Source organism: Rhinoderma darwinii, chromosome 1 (assembly GCF_050947455.1).
Source record: "Rhinoderma darwinii isolate aRhiDar2 chromosome 1, aRhiDar2.hap1, whole genome shotgun sequence".
In the NCBI taxonomy this organism is placed as follows: domain Eukaryota; kingdom Metazoa; phylum Chordata; class Amphibia; order Anura; family Rhinodermatidae; genus Rhinoderma; species Rhinoderma darwinii.
Genome location: NC_134687.1, coordinates 664248215 through 664272620, shown reverse-complemented (window position 1 = coordinate 664272620; position 24406 = coordinate 664248215). Strand labels below are relative to the sequence as shown.

The following is a 24406-nucleotide window of genomic DNA, read 5'->3' as shown; positions in this document are numbered from 1 at the left end:
ATAAATATAAGTGTGAGTTTTCATTGAAAACACAAAATTGTCTGGGTGACCCCAAACTTTTGAACGGTAGTGTATATATACTGTCAGGTATGGCATATTTATGTATGTATGTATGTATGTATGTGGTTCTCTATAGTGTATAAGAAAGACCACCGCTGACATACATGGTACCAGGTGTTATATATACTGTCAGGTATGGTATATTTATATATGTATGTCGTTCTTTATAATGTATACGGCTGACCACCACTGATATACATGGTACGAGGTGTGATGTATAAATATGACATACCTGACAGTATATATGTATGCGGTTCCCTATACTGTATAAGGATGACCACCACTGACATACATGGTACCAGGTGTGATATATACTGTCAGGTATGGCATATTTATATATGTATGTGGTTCTTTATAATGTATAAGGATGACCACCACTGACATACATGGTACCAGGTGTGATATATACTGTCAGGTATGGTATATTTATATATGTATATAGTTCCCTATAATGTATAAGGATGACCACCACTGACATACATGTTACCAGGTGTGATATACTATACTGTCAGGTATGGTATATTTATATATGTATGTGGTTCTAATGTTTTATCTGTTGTCTTCTTACAAGTGTCTTATGAGGTCACTCACATCGTCTTGTCAGACCACTGCCAGGATGTGTCTCCCTTATGTAAGCCGATCCAGTAACTTCTATGAGTCCTCTTAATCAAATCCTGAAACAAAATTATTTAAACAGTGTTTAAGGCTTTCTAGTAGATGGCTGACGTACATGGACCCCACCCCTAGTACAACCAATCACTGATAACTTAATGACTGATCTGCTGAACACATCTAAGAACAAAACCAATAAAACATCAAGTAGCTAGAAAATGACATAAGTGCCGTAGGCGGTGCATTTACTGTGTACAAAAACTGAGTGTCCCGTGCATCAGAGGAGCTCTACTAAGTTATTATGTCTGTATACAGGTGTCCTGACTGTTTCCAAGAACAACAGTGAGTGCAGCTCTGGAGCATAATACAGGATGTAACTCAGGATCAGTACAGGATAAGTAATGTATGTGCACAGTGACTCCACCAGCAGAATAGTCAGTGCAGCTCTGGAGTATAATACAGGATGTAACTCAGGATCAGTACAGGATAAGTAATGTAATGTACAGTTACTCCACCAGCAGAATAGTGAGTGCAGATCTGGAGTATAATACAGGATGTAACTCAGGATAAGTAATGTATGTACACAGTGACTCCTCAAGCAGAATAGTGAGTACAGCTCTGGAGTATAATACAGGATGTAACTCAGGATAAGTAATGTTATGTATGTACACAGTGACTCCACCAGCAGAATAGTCAGTGCAGCTCTGGAGTGGGTGGAGTAGGACGTGTGGAGAGAGCTGCTGAGACATCCGTGCAGGCCTTGGATCCAGGGACTTTCCTTATCCTATCTGCTCAGGCCTCATAACATCTGCCTGGGCTTGGAAAGTACCCTGAGGGGGGTTCCATCCTAGGACCTCTTTCTCCCGGAGCATGCCAGCGGGGGGTAGAGGGTCATCCCTGCTGGCTGGGAATATGCAAACAGTCGTGGGGGTGAGGAGATAATCTCGGGGCAAGGCTGTCCTGGCTCCCCCCGAGGCTGGAACCCTGGATAAGGGTATGTCGACGCGGTCCAGCAGGGTGATAGAGGTGTTGTCGTCTGGAGAAGGACCAGCACTGTCCGAACATTTGGATGCCAGTCATGTGGAGGAATGGGGACAGCTGAGGACCGGAGAGACGGTGGAGAACTTCAGCTCCCGTCTGGCCATGCGGTTGGAGGAGTATCGGGACCTCAGGAAGTCGCTGCAATGGCTCTGAGCGGACTTGGCGGTCGCCAGAGGCAGGGCTGCAAAGGCCACAGGAGGTAAGAGGTCCCGATACCGTTTAAATGTGAAGTCTTTGTTAGAGGAAATAAAAGAAGTGGAAGAGAGACGTGAGGAGATTGTGGCAGGCGGAGGGGTGTTTGGAGAAAAATTAAAAAACGAAGAGAGGTTTGCCGACATGGCAGCACCTATAAAAATAGAAAGCATGGAGGAAGACAGCAGAGCCCCAGACACAGCAAAGGAAAATGTGGTGGAGAAAATGGAGAGTGACACAGTAAAGTCCAGAGAAGACACAGATTCTGAGGCACCCAGGAGCAGTGAGGAGGAGGAGGGTGGAGACACAGCTGGGAGAAATCAGGAGAGTTTTGAAACCGACAGTGAGCGGCCTCCAGGATTACTTACACAGATCCGTAATGTGGAGTCGCCGGTATCCTTCCAGGGATTTTGTTTCGGTGCGGAGTTACCCGCAGAGGAGGAAAAGAAAAAGAAAAAAAAATTTAAGAAGGAAAAAAAGGAGAAGGAAAAAAAATCTGCTAAAGGTTCATTTAAAATGGTGTATACAGCAAGATCCTTCCTATGCTCTGAGCCAGATGAAAGTCAGGATTAGGGCACAGGTCCCGAAAGACCCCCAGCTCCAGCTTCTGTAGTGGGGCTGTAGCGGGAATGCGGGGAGAGTGTTACGGGTCCAGCAGTAGAATGCGTGGTGGTCAAAATGGCGCTGGACGCCAACCCCTGCAAAGGGGGCGGTGATGGTGGCCTGGTGACACCAAGGGGTGTGTTCCCGTGTCCGGTGGATGGCAAGCCCGGGAAACTGGTCTCTGATGCGAGTCAGGGGTTGGGAGAATGGGTAAATCAGAAACCGGATATGGTGTCTGAAAGCCGGAAGTCTGTCAGTGTCGCAGTAAAGCCGGCAGACTTTCTGGACAAGGGCAGTCACAAAGGAGGCTCCGGCTCTGTTGGCCACTCCTCTGTGGGAGGGGGGAGTGGTCTGGTGCCGGAGGCGGCTCCAGTGACGTCAGTGGCTCCTTCGTCCGCATCGCTGAAAAGTGGTGTAGGCGAGAAGGGAGCTGCTGGCGTCGGGGACGACGGTGGCCCCTCTCCCAAAAATGTTCAGTGCATAGAACAGATGGAGGTTAATGAGGTGGAGGGCACTACGGGGACACCGCTTATAACATCTGGTGGCATCCCTGTGGTCGCTCCCAACAGCCGGGCAGGCTGTAGCCAGGAGGAATGTGGTCCGTCTCCGGTGGCGTGGCACTGATGCGTGCCCTCCCAGAAAGAGGGTGGTGGAGCTGCTGCTGGGGATGGGCTTCAAGGCGAGTGACATCTTTGCCTTGATACATCCTCATGGCTCGGTCGAGTTCGACATCAGCTTTGTTCACCTAGAAGGCCTTGAGGTCTTCTCGGGGAACTACGAGCTGGTGAAGGACGAGCCCGGCTGGCGAGACTTTGTTGCACAAGCAGTTTCTCGCCAAAGTGGTCCCAAGAGAGTGACCGTTCTTACCCGTAACGAGTCACTCTCTTGTATTGATATAATGACCTGGTTGGGAAGGTACGGACAGGTAGTACAGATGCCACGGAAGAACTTAGATGAGTTCGGCATATGGTCAGGGGCCTGGATGTTCATGGTTAAACTAAGGCATCTAGGACAGACGGTGTCCCACATACCATCGTCTGCTTTCCTGGGAAGAGATCGGATCCTTGTCTTCTACCAGGGGCAGCCGAAGCTGTGTCACCGATGTGGCGACCCCTCACATTTGAGTGCAGGCTGCAAGATGCAGAAGTGTGCTCATTGTGGGGGGATTGGTCATCTAGCCGCATCGTGTGACTGGATTCGCTGCAACCTGTGTGGTGACTTAGGTCACCCATTCAGTCAGTGTCCTCGCTCTGTTATCAATGCTTGTTCAAAACCAGCGGAGGATGAAAGGAGGGAGGCCTCCGTGGGTGAGGGTGCGGGCAGAGATGATGGGGCACAGGGGCAAGGAAAAAACGCAAAGAAGGGTCCCCCTTCTCGCCGGAGAAGGGCGGAAAAGCGAAGGAAGGAGAGGGAGCGGAGGGCGCTCCAGGAAACTGGGACGACCTCTGATTCGGATCTGGATGCCCCCTGAAGCTGATGCCCCTGGGGAGGCCGAATTGAACGAGGAGATGAGGAGGACCCAAAGGGAGCAGAGGGCTGGGGACTCTCAGTCCTCCCACTATGAAAGTGTGGGGGATGAGGAGAGGACTCAGCCTACAGCAAAAAGGACACCGGGCAAAACCCAAGGGCCAAGTACATCTGGCCTCACCCTAGCCCAGGAAGGTAAATCCTGTACCCCCCTGGTGCGCTCTACTGATCGAAACCATGCTCTTGTGGACGTTCCAGCCTCTTATACTAAGAGGGAGGGCATGGTAGGGCACCCTAGAGTCGTTGAACCTCCCATGCTGCAGGGGCCGTTGTCCCCAGAAGGGGAGGTTGACCCGGAACTTGGGGATGAAGATGGGAATAGGGTGGTGAGTATGGACTCCTCAGTTTGCAAAAAGCGAGGCAAAGAAGGGGGATCCTCATCAGATAGAGGGGGGGGGGGGGGGTTGGTAAGAAGAAAGCCGTCTAACTCAAACATCGATGATGGCGCCAGCATTAATTCAGATAGGGCGAGATTTGCAGCCTTTGATTTTCTTGGCCGAGTTGAAGCCGACATTTTGTTTTTGTAGGAGACCAGGCTGTCACTTTTTTCAGACGTCGTTAAATCTAGGAGGGAGTGGTGACGTGGGCCCTCCTACTGGTCTCTTGTGGCTGAGCCCTATAGCGGAGTAGCGGTCCTTTTCACCGCACCGGTAACATGCCGATGGAAGATTGAGTTAGAAAGGGGGAGGTGCTTGATCTTAGATGTCCTCATGAGGGAACAGGAATTAAGATTAATTAATATATACGGACCCCAGAGCAAATGGGACCGTAAAAGTCTCTTCATGAGGATTAAGCCTTTCCTTTTTTCAGGTCGACAAGTTATCTTTGGAGGGGACTTCAATACTGTCATGAGGCCCCAAGATAGAGGAGGTTCCGGAGATAAAAAATTGACCTATGATAGTGTAGCATTAAAAAGTATAGTTAGCGATGCTCGCCTGGTGGATATCCACATCAGGCATACCCCAGGCCACTCGGGTTTCACCTATCGTAGAGGTAGTTGTAGGTCTAGGATAGACAGGTTTTTTTTGAAGGAGGAGGCCATCTCTTCACCAGTGTCCGTTGTTGAGGTGCAGTTCTCCGATCACTGTATGATTATTTTCTCTTTGAACATTGCAGAGTCCCTCCAGATGGGAAGAGGTATATGGAGGCTGAATTCTACTCTCTTGGAAGAAGCGCAGATAAGACAGGCCTTTGAGGATTTTCTTCAGAGCCAGGTACCTTTGTTGGATCTCAGTGGTACTAAGTCTGAGTGGTGGGAGTTGTCTAAAGGCCGGGTGGCAGGATTTTTCCGCAGGCTCTCGAGCCTCAGCTCCATGAGTAGGTACCGCCTATATCAGGAACTGAGGAGGAAACTCGAACATCTGGTCTCAACCGGGGGTAGTGGGGAGGAGATCTCCTGGGTGAAAGTTTTGCTCAGGAGGTGTCAGTATGATAGGCACGCATCTTTAGTTTTTGAGAGTGATTTCGGGAGGTACCGCTCGCCTGACCCCTACAGGAACTGTAAGATGTCAGTGAGTCGTAAGGTTGTGACAGGACTGATCGATAGTACAGGATCTCTGAAGAGATCCAAATCAGGGATCTTGGAGGTCGTCAGATCCTTCTACTCGCACCTCTTGGGGAAGATCCAAACCGAGACGAGATGTCGGCTTTCCTGGCTGAAACCATACCTGAGCCAGGGGTAGACCCCTCTCTTGGTGTTTTGATGGATTCGATCAACGAGGAGGAAGTGGGACTGGCAATTGATGGGCTTGCCCTCATAAAATCTCCAGGGCCGGATGGCTTAACATCCGAGTTCTATAAAACCTTCAAGGGAACCCTAGTACCCCTCTTGACTGAGATGTTTAATGAGTGCCTTTCCTCGGGTACTTTGCCAATGTCAATGAGGAGGTCGACCTTGATCATTTTATCAAAGGGTAAAGACTCGACCTGTATTGAGAATTGGCGTCCCATAGCGCTTCTCAATACAGACAGAAAGGTTCTTGCAAAAGTACTGTTTAATTGGCTGGTAAAGTTTGCATCCCAACTCCTTTCGCCGGTCCAGCATTGCTCTGTTCCAGGCCGCAGCACATTTAGTGCTGTCCTCAGTGTCAGAGAGGCAGTGGAGCAGGGAAATTCTGGTCGGTGGGAGGGGTACATTCTGTCCTTGGACCAAGCTAAAGCTTTTCACCGGGTGAATCATGAGTACCTCTGGTTGGTCCTTCTGAGGTACGGCCTACCGGAAGGGTTTGTAAATTGGCTCCAGACTCTATATGCTGGGGCAGAGACTTTTGCGCTAGTGAACGGTTGGGTTGGAACCCCCTTTGAGGTTGGGTCTGGTGTCCGCTAGGGTTGTCCCTTGAGCCCTTTGCTATATGTGTTCGCTATCGATCCTTTTCTCAGAAGGATTGATCGTGGACCATTGGCGGGAGTCAAGGCCAGCCTGGTAGGGCCAGAGGCCGCTCAGAGGGTGGTTGCGTACGCGGACGACGTCTCCATCTTTGCCTCCTTGAAAGGGGAGGCAGAATGGGTGATGTCGGAAGTGGAACGTTAATCGTTGGCATCTTGGTCCAAGATCAACCGGGATAAGTGCAAAAGTCTCTGGCTGGGAGGAGGAGGTCCTAGTTTTGGCCTCCTGGACACCCTTCCAGAGCCTCAAGGGTCTGCTAAAATTTTAGGAGTGGAATTTGGCCCAGGTGATTACCCCAAGAAAAACTGGGAGAGTAGGCTGACTCTAGTTGCCCAGAAGGTCGACCAATGGAAGGGTTGGTCCTTAACCCTGAGGCTTGGAAAAGGGTATATAAAAAAGAGAAGAAAGGGCGCTCTTCTGGGGAGATATTGTATTTGGTCTTTTGAATATCTTTTAACAGTGAAATGGTTTTCCACTCACCTGGTTCCGTTGTGCAGGATCATCAGCACAACTTGACTTAATTGCTCGTCTGGTAAACTTTCCGGTACACTGTGCTAGACTCAGGAGCGGACCCACGGTGGATACCTCCAAGCCTGGAGTTTCCTCGACGTGGTCTTTTGAATAGTTTTTCGAGATATGGAAAAAAGCTCCTTTCTTCGGGCGCTTCCGTGTAGCAAAATTTTGCTACACGGAAAAAGGAGCTTTTTTCCATACCTTAACCCTGAGGGATAGGGTTCACTTGGCGAAGGCCTACCTGGTGCCCATGTTGCATTACCTGGGCAGTGTGTGCGTTCTGCCAGAACCTCTCTGGACTCGGGTCTACAGCCTGTTCTTCCAGCTGTTATGGGGGAGCAGGCTTGACCTAATCAAGAGGGAGGTTACTTACCTACCAAGGACACTAGGCGGGTTAGGTATGGTTAACCCGGTGGTGTCCCTAGTGAACACCTTTATTAAGATCAACCTGGCAAACCTCTGGCAAGAGAGGCCTCCTTGGTGGATATCCTCCTGCAGGGGGTGGTTTCGGCCCTTCTTCCAGGAATGGGAGACAGGAGGGCAAGTGAAAGACCTGCGTACACCCCATGGATATTTCCCGGCTTATGCCACCTTGGTACTGAAGGTTGTTCGTCGGTGGGGTCTGGGAGTGTGGGAGATCAGGACCATGTCGAGAATTTTTTTTTGCCAGGAGGGTCCTGATGACCCACTTCCAGAAGCCCCTGGCGCTCAAAGACTGCCAAAGTAGTGACCTTGGGGTGGGATTAAGACTTTTGAATTCGAAGAGGATTCCCCAGAAGTTTTGGGATCTGGCTTGGCGTTGCTTCCATGGGAGACTGTATGTGAGGGGCAATCTAAAGTGCAGGAACTCTGATGATAGGGGTTGCCCCCGGGAGGAGTGCGGCGGAATGCTGGAAAGCATGGAGCATTTTCTGCTTTATTGCCCCTTTAATACAGAGGTACACAAAAGGGTAGGGGCCTCCATAGGTTGGCCTGGCCTAACCAGCCTCTCTTATGCTGATTGGGCTTATGGGGTGTTCAGAGACCTTGGTGGAAAGGACCGGTGCACTATGTTTTTAGTTAGCATAGTAGTTAGGCACTTTATATGGAATGCACGGTGCTTAGTATCAACGCAAAATCCTTCTCAAGGAAGAGGTCGTTAGCAACATCCTGGGTGACCTGGTGAAGGTTAAATCTTTGGAAGTCGGAAGATTGGGTGCATCTAGAGCCTCTCGCCTGTGGAGGGGCTTCTCCTTAAGGGTGCCCTAATGTGTTGGTTTCCATGAGGGGGAGGGGGGGTCGTCGCCGGTGCTCCACTGGTGGTGGGGGCTGCGCTCCTCCGGGGCAACTTAAAGTAAACAATAGGGTCAGGATAGGGAAAGGGAGGGTCAGCATAGAGTTAGTTTTTTCTGCAAGGCAAGTTGGAGGGCTAACAGTAGGGCAAGTCGATAGGGCAAGCAACAGGGATGGTGCGTCGGTGGGCGTGGACCTCGGCCTCTGGGGGGGGGGGTGCTGGGGGGAGCTCTCCCCTTCCCTCTCTCTGGTGGTGGGCTGGCATGAAACAGTAGAATTTTTGTTTTTTTTGAGTTGACAGAAAGAAAGGCTTACAAGCGGCCGGACTTGGTGCTTTCGGGTATGGATTGGATAGGATTGCTGTGGTAAATTGTATATATTTGTGGTGATTGTAGTTTTGTATATAATAAAAACTGTTAGATTAGGGTTAGATGGGGGAAAATATAGGTTGGGAGGGGGGTTGGGGGGTGGGGTGTGTGCCTAGCCCAACCCTAGACTATGCGGACATGAGGAAGACATGGGGCGAGAGGTTGGGCTGGGGTGTAGGGTGTGGTGGAGGGGCAAGCATCTGGACTATGCGGACATGGGAGGACATGAGGCGAGATGCTGGCTAGGGTGGTGAGGGGTAGATAAGGATGGTTAGGGAGAGTTAGGTAGTAGTTGTGTGAAAAAAATAAAAAAATAATAATAATAAAAAAATATATATATATATGTAATAGTCTATATTAGAGATGGTTTCAGTTATTACATTATTATTAGTTTATTATTTGTAATGTTGTTGTTGTTTTTGTTATTATTATTTCTTTCTTGTGTATCAGTGATTGGCCCCTGGTTGATAAGGTCGGTATATGTTTTATTTCTTGTTATAATATGGTATGTTAATGAGGGAATATCTGACGCGTGGGTGGTATGTGGCCAGGTCTGGCTTGTTTCTGTGTATAGTAATGTGTATAGTAATGTGTATGGTGTAAGAAGTTGTTTTGTTTATGGAGTATGATATGTTTTGTACATTTATATAAAATAAAGAGATACAGGATGTAACTCAGGATCAGTACAGGATAAGTAATGCAATGTAATTATAGTTACTCCACCATCAGAATAGTGAGTGCAGCTCTGGAGTATAATACAGGATGTAACTCAGGATCAGTACAGGATAAGTAATGTAATGTATGTACACAGTGACTCCACCAGCAGAATACTGAGTGCAGCTCTGGAGTATAATACAAGATGTACTGTAATTCAGGATCAGTACAGTATAAGTAATGTAATGTTTGTACACAGTGACTCCACCAGCAGAATAATGAGTGCAGCTCTGGAGTATAATACATGATGTAACTCAGGATCAGTACGGGATAAGTAATGTATGTACACAGTGACTCCACCAGCAGAATAGTCAGTACAGCTCTGGAGTATGTTGGTACTGTAGAAGATGGATATTTACTCTGACAATACATCTTAATGTGATGTTTTCTTACTCCATTGCGACCCCTATCATAGATTGACCCTTGTATGATGTTGAGGAGTTCAGTTTCTCTCACCGTCAGGATGGAGTTCTCGACTTCTACTCGTGCCAGGGAGGCTGATCTCTGAGAGCAGTCTTCTTCAGCATCAATCCTCACTTTCTTCTGACTGGAGAAGAAATAACACAGCTCACCAATCTGATGCCACGTTGGGGGACAGTAATCAAAGGCGTCTTCTGCATTTTCTGGAAACACAAGGAGGTGATGCGTTAGTTACCAGGCCCAGGATCTCAGAGGTCCTGCCTTCACATTACACAGAAGAGCAACGGAGGCCGCAAATAAACAGACGCGGACTTGGAGGAAAGACGTCAACACATCCCCGGCAATGAATGAGCTCCCAGGAAATCTCACTCTCGGTCAAGTCAGATATCATCTAATGGGTCATTTCAGGGTACACATCATGGACGTTTTCTTATTCTATTCATGGACCAGAAAATTAAGACCCCTCCCAGATTCCAGAATGCTACAGGAAGAAGTTTTTGTGAGATTGTGTGTGGGGACGAATCGGGACATTAGGACAGAGATGTTTGGAGAGGACAGGGTGTGGACCTTAGTGTAATGTCAGGATAGGGAGACAGACAGGTGAGCCCTAATCTACCCGCCACTCAGTCCCTGCCTAATAGCACAGCCCGTCATAGGCGACGGCGTGCAACTGGGCGACGGTCCCTACGCTCAATATGTGCACGACAGGCAAACAAGGCAAGGGTACACAAAAGCAGGGGAAGTGGGGCAGTTGCCCACGGCAACACCGTGAGCAACAGAGTAGTGGACGAACCGAGTCAAACCAGGAGAGTACGTGGTAACAAATGCAGAGCAGGAGAGTAGTCAGTCAATGGTAACAGCAGGAACAGCAGAGCCAGGAAACAAGAGAGAATCACAGGCAAAGGACAAGCAGACCAAGGGCGGGAGCTAGAACCGTCTGGCCAGGCTGCGATAGGCTCTCCCACTCCTCAGCCTACCAGCCTGAGTGGTAGCAGATCGAGTCACTCTAGCAGACCTAGGAACAGATGCAGACTATTAACCACGGGCGTCGACACAGAAGCTGTGTCAGGCAGATCCTTTACACTTAGACTATGTGTAAGTAAGTATCCAGATATTAGGGCAGAGATTTCCGGAGGGTTTATATTTCACTGTAGATTCATTTTATTAGTATGTCCAGTATATGGCGGTAACATTTATATATGCTGCATATGGTGCAATTATTTATACGTACAGTATATAGTGGCTTTATTTATACGTGCAGTATTTAGGTAATATTTATGTATACAGCATATAGGGCAGTATTATGTATGTGTACAGGTTATGGCGGTATTATTAGTGTACTGTATATGGCGGTATTATTGGTGTACTGTATATGGTGGTATTATTGGTGTACAGGTTAATGCGGCATTATTGGTTTACTTTATGGACTGAAAGAGGAGCAGAAATCAAATACATCTTCTCTCTATTAACCCATAAATTCCCATTATACAGGGGGTGTTCAGTTTTCAACAGAAAAAATCGTATATTTAGAGGAAACAGGCAAAATTGAAGGGTTCGTTGAGTAGAGCTGAGCAGCTAGAACCACCGCAAGTAACATCCTTGCTTGTGGCTCTGATCTCGCTGCCTAATAAGAAAACGGTGGAGCAGCATCGCTGTCACAGCTGACAAGCGGCTGTTTCGCTACATCTAACCACAGCTGGGAGAATACAGGCCCATGCTGGTCTGCCTGATACGGCATAGCCGTTTATTATTTCAGCATAACAATTTAGTTATGTTAATACAGCGTCAATGAGCACTCCCTCCTTTTCCCATTGTAGTGGACACAGCCATTCACATAGAATGGTGTCTCCAATCGATGGGCCTGGAAATATAGTTGTATAAAATAAGAATACTGGAACAAAAACACAGTTGTCATAAATAAGAATACTGAAAATATAAAATATAAAATATCACAGTGCAATTTCAGGGGACATTGCACTATATTTTCCTCTCCCTATACTCTGTCGGTATCAATAAAATAATTGAAGACGACATAAGATTGATTGTTCTTGCCCCTTTTCCTCTTTCCCTCTACCCAAAAACTCTGGTATTACTTACAATATGTGTACAGTATTTAGTGGCATTATCAGTGTGTGTAGTATACATCATTTAGGTGTACAGTATATATTGTGCCATTATTATTTATTTTATTAGTATGTCCAGTATATAGCATTAATATTTATATATTTATATATGGAGGAATTATTACAGCATGTAGGGCGGTATTATGTATGTATACAGGTTATGGCGGAATTATTGTAGTATTGTATATGGCGGCATTATTGGTGTACTGTATATGGTGGTATTATTGGTGTACTGTATACGGTGGTATTATTGGTGTACTGTATATGGTGGTATTGTTGGTGTACTGTATACGGTGGTATTATTGGTGTACTGTATATGGTGGTATTATTTGTGTACTGTATATGGCGGTATTAGTGGTGTACTGTATATGGTGGTATTATTGGTGTACTGTATATGGCGGTATTATTGGTGTATTGTATATGGTGGTATTATTGGTGTACTGTATATGGCGGTATTATTGGTGTACTGTATATGGTGGTATTATTGGTGTACTGTATATGGCGGTATTATTAGTGTACTGTATATGGCGGTATTATTGATGTACTGTATATGGTGGTATTATTGGTGTACTTTATATGGTGTTATTATTGGTGTACTGTATATGGTGGTATTATTGGTGTACTGTATATGGTGGTATTATTGGTGTACTCTATATGGCGGCATTATTGGTGTATTGTATATGGCGGTATTATTGGTGTACTGTATATTGTGGTATTATAGGTGTACTATATATGACGATATTATTGGTGTACTGTATATGGCGGTATTATTGGTGTACTATATATGGTGGCATTATTGGTGTAATGTATATGGCGGTATTATTGGTGTACTGTATATTGTGGTATTATTGGTGTACTATATATGACGATATTATTGGTGTACTGTATATGGCGGTATTATTGGTGTACTGTATATGGCAGTATTATTGGTGTACTGTATATGGCGGTATTATTAGTGTACTGTATAGGGCGGTATTATTGGTGTACTGTATATGGTGGTATTATTGATGTACTGTATATTTTGGTATTGGTATACTGTATATGGCGGCAATGGTGTACTGTATATGGTGGCATTATTGGTGTACTGTATATGGTGGTATTATTGGTGTACTGTATATGGCGGTATTATTAGTGTACTGTATATGGTGGTATTATTGGTGTACTATATACGGTGGTATTATTGGTGTACTGGATATGGCGGTATTAGTGGTGTACTGGATATGGCGGTATTAGTGGTGTACTGTATATGGCGGTATTATTGGTGTACTGTATATGGTGGTATTATTGATGTACTGTATATCATGGTATTATTGGTGTACTGTATATGGTGGTATTATTGGTGTACTGTATATGGTGGTATTATTGATGTACTGTATATGGTGGTATTATTGGTATACTGTATATGGCGGCAATGGTGTACTGTATATGGTGGTATTATTGGTGTACTGTATACGGTGGTATTATTGGTGTACTGTATATGGTGGTATTATTGATGTACTGTATATGGTGGTATTATTGGTATACTGTATATGGCGGCAATGGTGTACTGTATATGGCGGTAATGGTGTAATATATCTGGTGGTATTATTGGTGTACTGTATATTGTGGTATTATTGGTGTACTATATATGACGGTATTATTGGTGTACTGTATATGGCGGTATTAATGGTGTACTGTATATGGCGGTATTGGTGTACTGGATATGGTGGTATTAGTGGTGTACTGTATATGGCGGTATTGGTGTACTGGATATCAGCGGTATTAGTGGTGTACTGTATATGGCGGTTTTAGTGGTGTACTGGATATGGCGGTATTATTGGTGTACTGTAAATGGCGGTATTATTGGTGTACTGTATATGGTGGTATTATTGGTGTACTGGATATGGTGGTATTGGTGTACTGTATATTGTGGTATTATTGGTGTACTGTATATGGAGGCATTATTAGTGTACTGTATATGGCGGCATTATTGGTGTACTGTATATGGCGGCATTATTGGTGTGCTGTATATGGTGCATTATTGGTGTGCTGTATATGGTGCATTATTGGTGTGCTGTATATGGTGGTATTGGTGTACTGTATATGGAGGTATTGGAGTACTGTATATGGTGGTATTAGTGGTGTACTGTATATGGCGGTATTATTTATGTACTGTATATGGTGGTATTATTGATGTACTGTATATGGTGGTATTATTGATGTACTGTATATGGTGGTATTATTGTTGTACTGTATATGGTGGCATTAATGGTGTACTGTATATGGTGGTATTATTGGTGTACTGTATATGGCGGTATTATTGGTGTACTGTATATGGCGGTATTATTGATGTACTGTATATGGTGGTATTATTGGTGTACTGTATATGGTGGTATTATTGGTGTACTGTATATGGTGGTATTATTGGTGTACTGTATACGGTGGTATTATTGGTGTACTGTATACGGTGGTATTATTGGTGTACTGTATACGGTGGTATTATTGGTGTACTGTATATGGTGGTATTATTGGTGTACTGTATATGGTGGTATTATTGGTGTACTGTATACGGTGGTATTATTGGTATACTGTATACGGTGGTATTATTGGTGTACTTTATATGGTGGGATTAATGGTGTATTGTATATGGTGGTATTATTGGTGTACTGTATATGGTGGTATTATTGGTGTACTGTATACGGTGGCATTATTGGTGTACTGGATATCAGCGGTATTATTGGTGTACTGGATATGGTGGTATTATTGGTGTACTGTATATGGTGGCATTAATGGTGTACTGGATATCAGCAGTATTATTGGTGTACTGTATATGGCGGTATTATTGGTGTACTGTATATGGCGGTATTATTGATGTACTGTATAAGGTGGTATTATTGGTATACTGTATACGGTGGTATTATTGATATACTGTATATGGTGGTATTATTGGTGTACTGTATATGGTGGTATTATTGGTGTGCTGTATATGGTGGTATTATTGATGTACTGTATATGGTGGTATTATTGTTGTACTGTATATGGTGGTATTAGTGGTGTACTGTATACGGTGGTATTATTGGTGTACTGTATATGGTGGCATTAATGGTGTACTGTATATGGTGGTATTATTGGTGTACTGTATATGGCGGTATTATTGGTATACTGTATACGGTGGTATTATTGGTGTACTGTATATGGTGGGATTAATGGTGTATTGTATATGGTGGTATTATTGGTGTACTGTATACGGTGGCATTATTGGTGTACTGGATATCAGCGGTATTATTGGTGTACTGGATATGGTGGTATTATTGATGTACTGTATATGGTGGTATTATTGGTGTACTGTATATGGTGGCATTAATGGTGTACTGGATATGGTGGTATTATTGGTGTACTGTATACGGTGGTATTATTGGTGTACTGTATACGGTGGTATTATTGGTGTACTGTATACGGTGGTATTATTGGTGTACTGTATATGGTGGTATTATTGGTGTACTGTATATGGTGGTATTATTGGTGTACTGTATACGGTGGTATTATTGGTGTACTGTATACGGTGGTATTATTGGTGTACTTTATATGGTGGGATTAATGGTGTATTGTATATGGTGGTATTATTGGTGTACTGTATATGGTGGTATTATTGGTGTACTGTATACGGTGGCATTATTGGTGTACTGGATATCAGCGGTATTATTGGTGTACTGGATATGGTGGTATTATTGGTGTACTGTATATGGTGGCATTAATGGTGTACTGGATATCAGCAGTATTATTGGTGTACTGTATATGGCGGTATTATTGGTGTACTGTATATGGCGGTATTATTGATGTACTGTATAAGGTGGTATTATTGGTATACTGTATACGGTGGTATTATTGATATACTGTATATGGTGGTATTATTGGTGTACTGTATATGGTGGTATTATTGGTGTACTGTATATGGTGGCATTAATGGTGTACTGGATATCAGCAGTATTATTGGTGTATTGTATATGGTGGTATTATTGGTGTACTGTATATGGCGGTATTATTGATATACTGTATATGGTGGTATTATTGGTGTACTGTATATGGTGGTATTATTGGTGTACTGTATATGGTGGTATTATTGATGTACTGTATATGGTGGTATTATTGGTGTACTGTATATGGTGGCATTAATGGTGTACTGTATATGGTGGTATTATTGGTGTACTGTATATGGTGGTATTATTGGTGTACTGTATATGGTGGTATTATTGGTGTACTGTATATGGTGGCATTAATGGTGTACTGTATATGGTGGTATTATTGGTGTACTGTATATGGCGGTATTATTGGTGTACTGTATATGGTGGTATTATTGGTGTACTGTATACAGTGGTATTATTGGTGTACTGTATACGGTGGTATTATTGGTGTACTGTATATGGTGGCATTATTGATGTACTGGATATCAGCAGTATTATTGGTGTATTGTATATGGTGGTATTATTGGTGTACTGTATATGGCGGTATTATTGATATACTGTATATGGTGGTATTATTGGTGTACTGTATATGGTGGTATTATTGGTGTACTGTATATGGTGGTATTATTGATGTACTGTATATGGTGGTATTATTGGTGTACTGTATATGGTGGCATTAATGGTGTACTGTATATGGTGGTATTATTGGTGTACTGTATATGGTGGTATTATTGGTGTACTGTATATGGTGGCATTAATGGTGTACTGTATATGGTGGTATTATTGGTGTACTGTATATGGCGGTATTATTGATGTACTGTATATGGCGGTATTATTGGTGTACTGTATATGGTGGTATTATTGGTGTACTGTATACAGTGGTATTATTGGTGTACTGTATACGGTGGTATTATTGGTGTACTGTATATGGTGGCATTATTGATGTACTGGATATCAGCAGTATTATTGGTGTAATGGATATGGTGGTATTATTGATGTACTCTATATGGCAGAATTATTGGTTTACTGTATATGGCGGCATTATTGGTGTACTGTATATGGCGGTATTGGTGTACGTTATATGGCGCATTATTGGTGTACTGTATATGGTGGTATTATTGGTGTACTGTATAAGGCGGTATTATTGATAAATACAGTATATGGTGAGATTACTTACAGTTTGTGTACAGTATTTAGTGCCATTATCAGTGTGCATAGTATACATCATTATTCAGGGGCACAGTATATATGGTGCCATTATTTATATAATTTACAACTCACTTTCGACGTTCAGGACTTGAGAACCTGCAGAAAGATAAGAAAAAAACATGAAATTAATGAAATAATCTGAGAATATTATATACACGGATAAATAGTCTTATCACCTAGAGCTCAGTATAAAGGGAGAAACCTCGAGGGAAGGAGATCATCATCCTGAAGGACGTAGCTCCACCCACACATCACACATACAGATGGAGCAGTCTTCAACTTGACTCTTAACGCTTTAATTACAAAGCGGCAAGAAACTTTAGCGGGACTTTCTATAAGGCCTTAGTTGTGTGATATCACGCCATTCTTTACTACATCTGTACCACAACACATTAGGGGGAAACTGAACCGATGGTCGAAAGTTCACCCATTATCCTCTGCTCTCTTAGTGTTTGGCTAGTGTGGTCATCAATGCCCCTGAACGCCGCCGCTATCAGTGACCCCATTAAATAGGAAGACATTTGTAAAGGAGGAAAAAAACTCCCACGATTGCATATTAGTTTTGAAAGACACCTCAATAGTTTCTATGTTTGCAACACATGAAATAAATGACATGGTACTGCTCAGTGTCAGCCGGCTGCTGTAAAGGACAATTACCCTTTATACTGTCACTATACATACACCTCCACCCCTTATACTGTCACTATACATACACCTCCACCTCTTATACTGTCACTATACATACACCTCCACCCCCTTATACTGTCACTATACATGCACCTCCACCCCTTATACTGTCACTATACATACACCTCCACCCCTTATACTGTCACTATACATACACCTCCACCCCTTATACTGTCACTATACATACACCTTCACCCCTTATACTGTCACTATACATAAACCTCCACCTCTTATACTGTCACTATACATACAACTCCACCTCTTATACTTTCACTATACTTACACCTTCACCCCTTATACTGTCACTATACATACACCTCCACCCCTTATACTGTCACTGTACATACACCTCCACCCCCTTATACTGTCACTATACATACAACTCCACCCCTTATACTGTCACTATACTTAAACCTTCACCCCTTATACTGTCACTATACATACACCTCCACCTCTTATACTGTCACTATACATACACCTCCACCCCCTTATACTGTCACTTTACTTACACCTTCACCCTTATACTGTCACTATACATACACCTCCACCCCTTATACTGTCACTATACATACACCTCCACTCCTTATACTGGAACTATACATACACCTCCACCTCTTATACTGTCACTTTACTTACACCTTCACCCTTATACTGTCACTATACATACACCTCCACCCCTTATACTGTCACTATACATACACCTCCACCCTTATACTGTCACTATACTTACACCTTCACCCCTTATACTGTCACTATACATACACCTCCACCCCTTATACTGTTACTGTACATACATCTCCACCCAGGGCCGCACCTACCATGAGGCGAGTTGAGCCTCCGGCTTCAGGCGGCACACTGCAGAGTGTCAGAGGGGGCGGCATTACAGAGCTGCTGGTCGACGTTTCCACCACTTATTAGCAGCTGCAAGATGTGCTGCCTCCTTAGGAGAACATCCCTCCTGTGCCACCTTAATAACCCCCCTCCCCTGACTTCCCCCGCTGCTCTCCACTCTCCTGTCCCTATTGTAATATGATCCTACTTTCACTATACTTACACCTTCACCCCTTATACTGTCACTATACATACACCTCCACCCCTTATACTGTCACTGTACATACACCTCCACCCCCTTATACTGTCACTATACATACAACTCCACCCCTTATACTGTCACTATACTTAAACCTTCACCCCTTATACTGTCACTATACATACACCTCCACCTCTTATACTGTCACTATACATACACCTCCACCCCCTTATACTGTCACTTTACTTACACCTTCACCCTTATACTGTCACTATACATACACCTCCACCCCTTATACTGTCACTATACATACACCTCCACTCCTTATACTGGAACTATACATACACCTCCACCTCTTATACTGTCACTATACATACACCTCCACCCCCTTATACTGTCACTTTACTTACACCTTCACCCTTATACTGTCACTATACATACACCTCCACCCCTTATACTGTCACTATACATACACCTCCACTCCTTATACTGGAACTATACATACACCTCCACCTCTTATACTGTCACTATACATACAACTCCACCCCTTATACTGTCACTTTACTTACACCTTCACCCTTATACTGTCACTATACATACACCTCCACCCCTTATACTGTCACTATACATACACCTCCACCCTTATACTGTCACTATACTTACACCTTCACCCCTTATACTGTCACTATACATACACCTCCACCCCTTATACTGTTACTGTACATACATCTCCACCCAGGGCCGCACCTACCATGAGGCGAGTTGAGCTTCCGGCTTCAGGCGGCACACTGCAGAGTGTCAGAGGGGGCGGCATTACAGAGCTGCTGGTCGACGTTTCCACCACTTATTAGCAGCTGCAAGATGTGCTGCCTCCTTAGGAGAACATCCCTCCTGTGCCACCTTAATAACCCCCCTCCCCTGACTTCCCCCGCTGCTCTCCACTCTCCTGTCCCTATTGTAATATGATCCGGCTCAGTGTCGGGATGGAGCGGGCAGCGTGCAGTGTGTCTGCACTGCACTGCTGCCGGCATGAAGAGGCTCGGCAAATCCTGCCATGGACTCACCATCTCTTCTTGATTTTCTCTGGAGTCTCCCTGCACATTGAGAGAAGATCCATATAGGCAGCAGCCTGCACAAAAGGTATGTGTACTGTGTACTTTATGTAATGTGTGTACTGTATGCGTAATGTATGTATATATATATATGTGAGGATGTAATGTCTGTACTGTATGTGTAGTGTGTACTGTATGTGCAATGTATGTGTGTCTATTGAGTGTGTGTGTATATATATATATATATATATATTTGTGTATGTATCAGATGTACAGTATGACCTCATGCACATGACCGTTTTTTCTCAGCTGTAATTTATCCGCATATTTGCGGATACATTGCGGATACATTCATTTCTATGGCCCTATGCACACGACCGTGGTTTACACTGATCCGTATGGGGGCTGCAAATCCGGACCGCAAAAACTCAAGACAAGTAATTTTACGGTCCGGATTTGCCAATAATGGTGAATTGTTGTGGATCCGTGAATCCTAATGATACACCAATGCACAACTAACCAGTGCGATCGTGTGCATGAAGCCATAGTGTGTGTGTGTGTGTTTGTGTGTGTGTGTGTGTGTGTGTGTGTGCGTGTAACGTATGTATGTATGCATGTACGTACGTACGTACGTATATGCGTGTGTGCGCAATATGTGTATGTATATATATATATACACACACACACACACACACACGAAAGCCAATAAGAAACGAAGCGGCACAACGCTCACCTGAGCACTTTTGCTGTTTCGTTTTAGCGATCGGGGAATGCTAAGTGCTCAGACCCCCAATGATCAAAACTTCTGAAATATTACTATGACATGTCAAAGGTTTTATTCAAAGTTTAATTACACTTTAAGGCTATGTTCACACGGAGTATTTTGGGGGAGGAATATCTGCCTCAAAATTCCGTTTGGAACTTTGAGGCAGATTTTCCTCTCCCTGCACGCCGATTTTCGCGCCGTTTTTCGCCCGCGGCCATTGAGAGCCGCGGGCATAAAACAGCGCGAAATACGCTTTTTTCTGCCTCCCATTGAAGGCAATGGGAGGTCAGAGGCGGAAGCGCCCGAAGATAGGGCATGTCGCTTCTTTTTCCCGCGAGGCAGTTTTACTGCTCGCGGGAAAAAGACGCCGACGCCTCCCATTGAAATCAATGGGAGGCGTTCTCGGGCCGTTTTTGCCGAGTTTTGCGACGCGGTTTCCGCGTAAAAAAACTCGTCAAAATACACCGTGTGAACATAGCCTAAGGGTCAGTTCACAAAGAGTTTTTTTGACGTGGAAACAGAGTCGGAAAACGCGCCAAAAAACGGTCGAAATTGATTTCAATGGGAGGCAGAGGCTTTTTTTTCCCACGAGCGGTGACATGCCCTATCTTTGGGCGTTTATGTCTCTTTCCTCCCATTGATATCAATGGGGGGCAGAGAAAGTCTATTTCGCTGCGTTTTTGCCCGTTGCGCTCAATGGGCACGAGTGAAAAGCACGGCTAACGGCGTGCAGGCAGCTCAAAATCTGCCTCAAAATACCAAACTGAATTTTGAGGCAGAATTTTTTGCCTGCAAAAAACTCAGTGTGAACATACCCTTAAGGAAAGTTTTTTTTGTATTTTTTTTGTGTTTTAAGTTATGAGCCTATTTTTTCTAACTATTTTAATGTTCCCTAATGTAACTGTATTTATTCATATATTTGTACTAATAAAGATGGGGGCAGCCATCTTTATTAGCATCTGTATATATGTTTCTGCATGACGCATACACAGGTGCTATATGGCGCACTCAGGGCATAGGGTCGGCTCCCATCCCTACTTTCCTATCTCCTGCTGGAGCCATTTTAGCTTTGAACTGTGCTCTGTGGCATGTACGGTTCACAGAGACCCACAGCAACCCTCGCTTCTAGGGGGAAGACGGGCGCCATTTTATCTAAGAGCGACAGCCACTGCAGTCATTGCAGGAGTTGTCTGTCAATTGAAATGAATTGCCAGGCCCTGCCTGCTGTGAATGCCCGTCAATTCATTTGAATTGCTGCCTCCTCCTGCCCCACACTCTCAGGGTATGTGCACACGCTAGCTTCCTTTTACCTCTGAAATCATAGACTGTTTCAGACGTAAATGCTCCTCCTCGAATTTTGCGAGGCGTCATTGACGCCCGTAATCTTGAGCTGTTCTTCATTGAATTCAATGAAAAACGGCTCAAATTACATTTCAAAGAAGTGTCCTGCACTTCTTTGACGAGGCAGTAATTTTACGCGTAAATGACAGGTCATCGGCACAGTACGTCGGCAAGCCCATTCAAATGAATGGGCAGATGTTTGCCGACGTATTGGAGCCGTATTTTCAGCCGTAAAACGAGGCATAATACGCCTCGTTTACGTCTGAAAATAGGTCGTGTGAACCCAGCCTTAGGCCAGATTCAGACGAGCGTGTGCGTTTTGCCTGCGCAAAAGGCACTTAACAGCTCCGTGTGTCATCACCATATGATGCGTGACTGTGTGATTTTCGCGCAGCCGCCATCATTATGACACTCTGTTTGTATGTTTGTAAACAGAAAAGCACGTGGTGCTTTTCTGTTTTCATTCATACTTTTCACTGCTGTTGCGCGAATCACGCGCGTCACACGGAAGTGCTTCCGTGTGACATGCGTGGTTTTCACGCACCCATTGACTTCAATGGGTGCGTGATGTGCGGAATACGCACAAAGAACGGACATGTCGTGAGTCTAATATAGGTCCGTGCGATTTTCACGCGCGTTGCACGGATGTATATCCCGTTCGTCTGAATAAGCCCTTACCTAACACTTCAGTGTGACTGCTAGTAACTCCGGTCACGTAGCTAATACAGGGACTCTTCTGTCACTTTAGGAGTCCCTGCATTAGCATTTTCTGGTGCACGGGACCTCCCAGATGCGTCAGAATTATTAATAACGATTAATATTTCTACCAGATCTCTAGTTCCCGGGCGCCACAATAGGAACTACAGTTCATTGACCTCTAGTTTCTATTTCAGCGCAGGGGAGAAGACAGAAGACTGCAGTAGGTGAGTAGAATTATTATTATTTTTCATACTGGTTAGGTTTTGTTTTGCAGGTTCCACTGGACCATTTGAACAACGTCGTAGATTTGTTGGATTACTTTGATGATCTACATTTTTTTAAATAAAATGGTCAGAGGGTTATGTGAGGGAGTTTTTATTTCAATTAAAAAAATAGTATGTCTTTTTTTTTTATACTTTATTACAGTCTTCGTAATAGCCGCTGTCTGACAGCATCCATTACTAAGCCTGGGGCTTAGGGTTTGTGCACACAAACTAATTACGTCCGTAATTGACGGACGTATTTCGGCCGCAAGTCCCGGACCGAACACAGTGCAAGGAGCCGGGCTCCTAGCATCATAGTTATGTACGATGCTAGGAGTCCCTGCCTCGCTGCAGGACAACTGTCCCGTACTGTAAACATGATTACACTACGGGACAGTTGTCCTGCAGCGAGGCAGGGACTCCTAGCATCGTACATAAGTATGATGCTAGGAGCCCGGCTCCCTGCACTGTGTTCGGTCCGGGACTTGCGGCCGAAATTCGTCCGTCAATTACGGACGGAATTAGTGTGTGTGCACATACCCTTACTGTTAACCAGTAAAAAGGCTAGCACCAACCTCCCATTATTACCCCGGTACCCACCGCTATCAGGGGTACCAGGAAGAGCCAGGTACGATCCAGGACCCAACCATCTGAAGGGATGACGGTGCCCGGCCGTCGCTTCATATGTTCAGGTATTGGATTGTACCCGACTCTTCCCGGTACCCCTGGTGGCGTTGGGTACCAGGGTAATAATGGGAGGTTGTTGCTAGCCTTTTTACTGGTTAAAAGTAAGCCCCAGCCTTAGTAATGGATGCTGTCAATCACATAGCAGCCATTACACTGGCGGTAATAATGTATTAAAAAAACACATGGACGTAAGAAACATTTTTTAATTGAAAAAAAAACTCCCTCACACAACCCACTTTCATCATTTTATTTAAAAAAAGAAAAACATAGATCATCAAAGTAGTCAAATAAATCTACGGCGTAGTCCAAACGGTCCATTGGAACCAACCGGGAAAAGAAAAAAGTATGAAAAATAAAAAAATATACACTTTCCTTCTCCCCTGCAATGCAATAGAATTTAGAGGTAAAAAAATATAATAATTCCCCTTCAGACTCTGCTACCTGTCAATTGAAAAGTCTTTCGCCAGAGGGAAAAAATTTTCCACATGGCAGAATACGAGGTCCCAGGCTCGGTTGAAGCTTTCTTTTACTCCACCACTGGGAAACATTTTTTCCTCTGGTGGAAGGTTTTTCCATTGACATGAAGCAGTTCTATAGCGGTGGTGTTAGGGAGGACAAACTCAGCAATTGCACAATGCCCCCAAAATGGGCCACTACTCTTAGGAAAGTTCTGTGTGCTTGCCTCCAGGCTAAAATATGCCAGCCAGCCCTGGGCCGTTGGCTCCCTGCCCCACCGTTTTCTGTCGTAGACCACAGACTGGTTTAGGCCTGCGGTCTACAACAGTCCAAGAGCACGCTATTGACGTCAGCAGCCTAGCGCGATTACGTCACTGCATCATGCCATCCGCGCTGGGCCGCTGAACTCAGCAGAAAGTCAGAACGTCCGGCTGTAATTACTTG

The 24406-nt window shown here is 44.5% G+C and overlaps 1 protein-coding gene across 1 annotated transcript in view; it reads right to left on the bottom strand.

Moving 5' to 3' along the window:
- LOC142747978 (uncharacterized) overlaps nt 1-24406 on the bottom strand; it is a 66482-nt gene that overhangs the window by 4011 nt on the left and 38065 nt on the right. Inside the window, exons 6-8 of the mRNA XM_075855093.1 lie at nt 17054-17077; nt 9745-9911; nt 652-734 (exon numbers count right to left, since the gene is read on the bottom strand). Of these exons, the coding sequence (XP_075711208.1) occupies nt 652-734; nt 9745-9911; nt 17054-17077 (274 nt within the window). The remainder of the gene's footprint in view (nt 1-651; nt 735-9744; nt 9912-17053; nt 17078-24406) is intronic.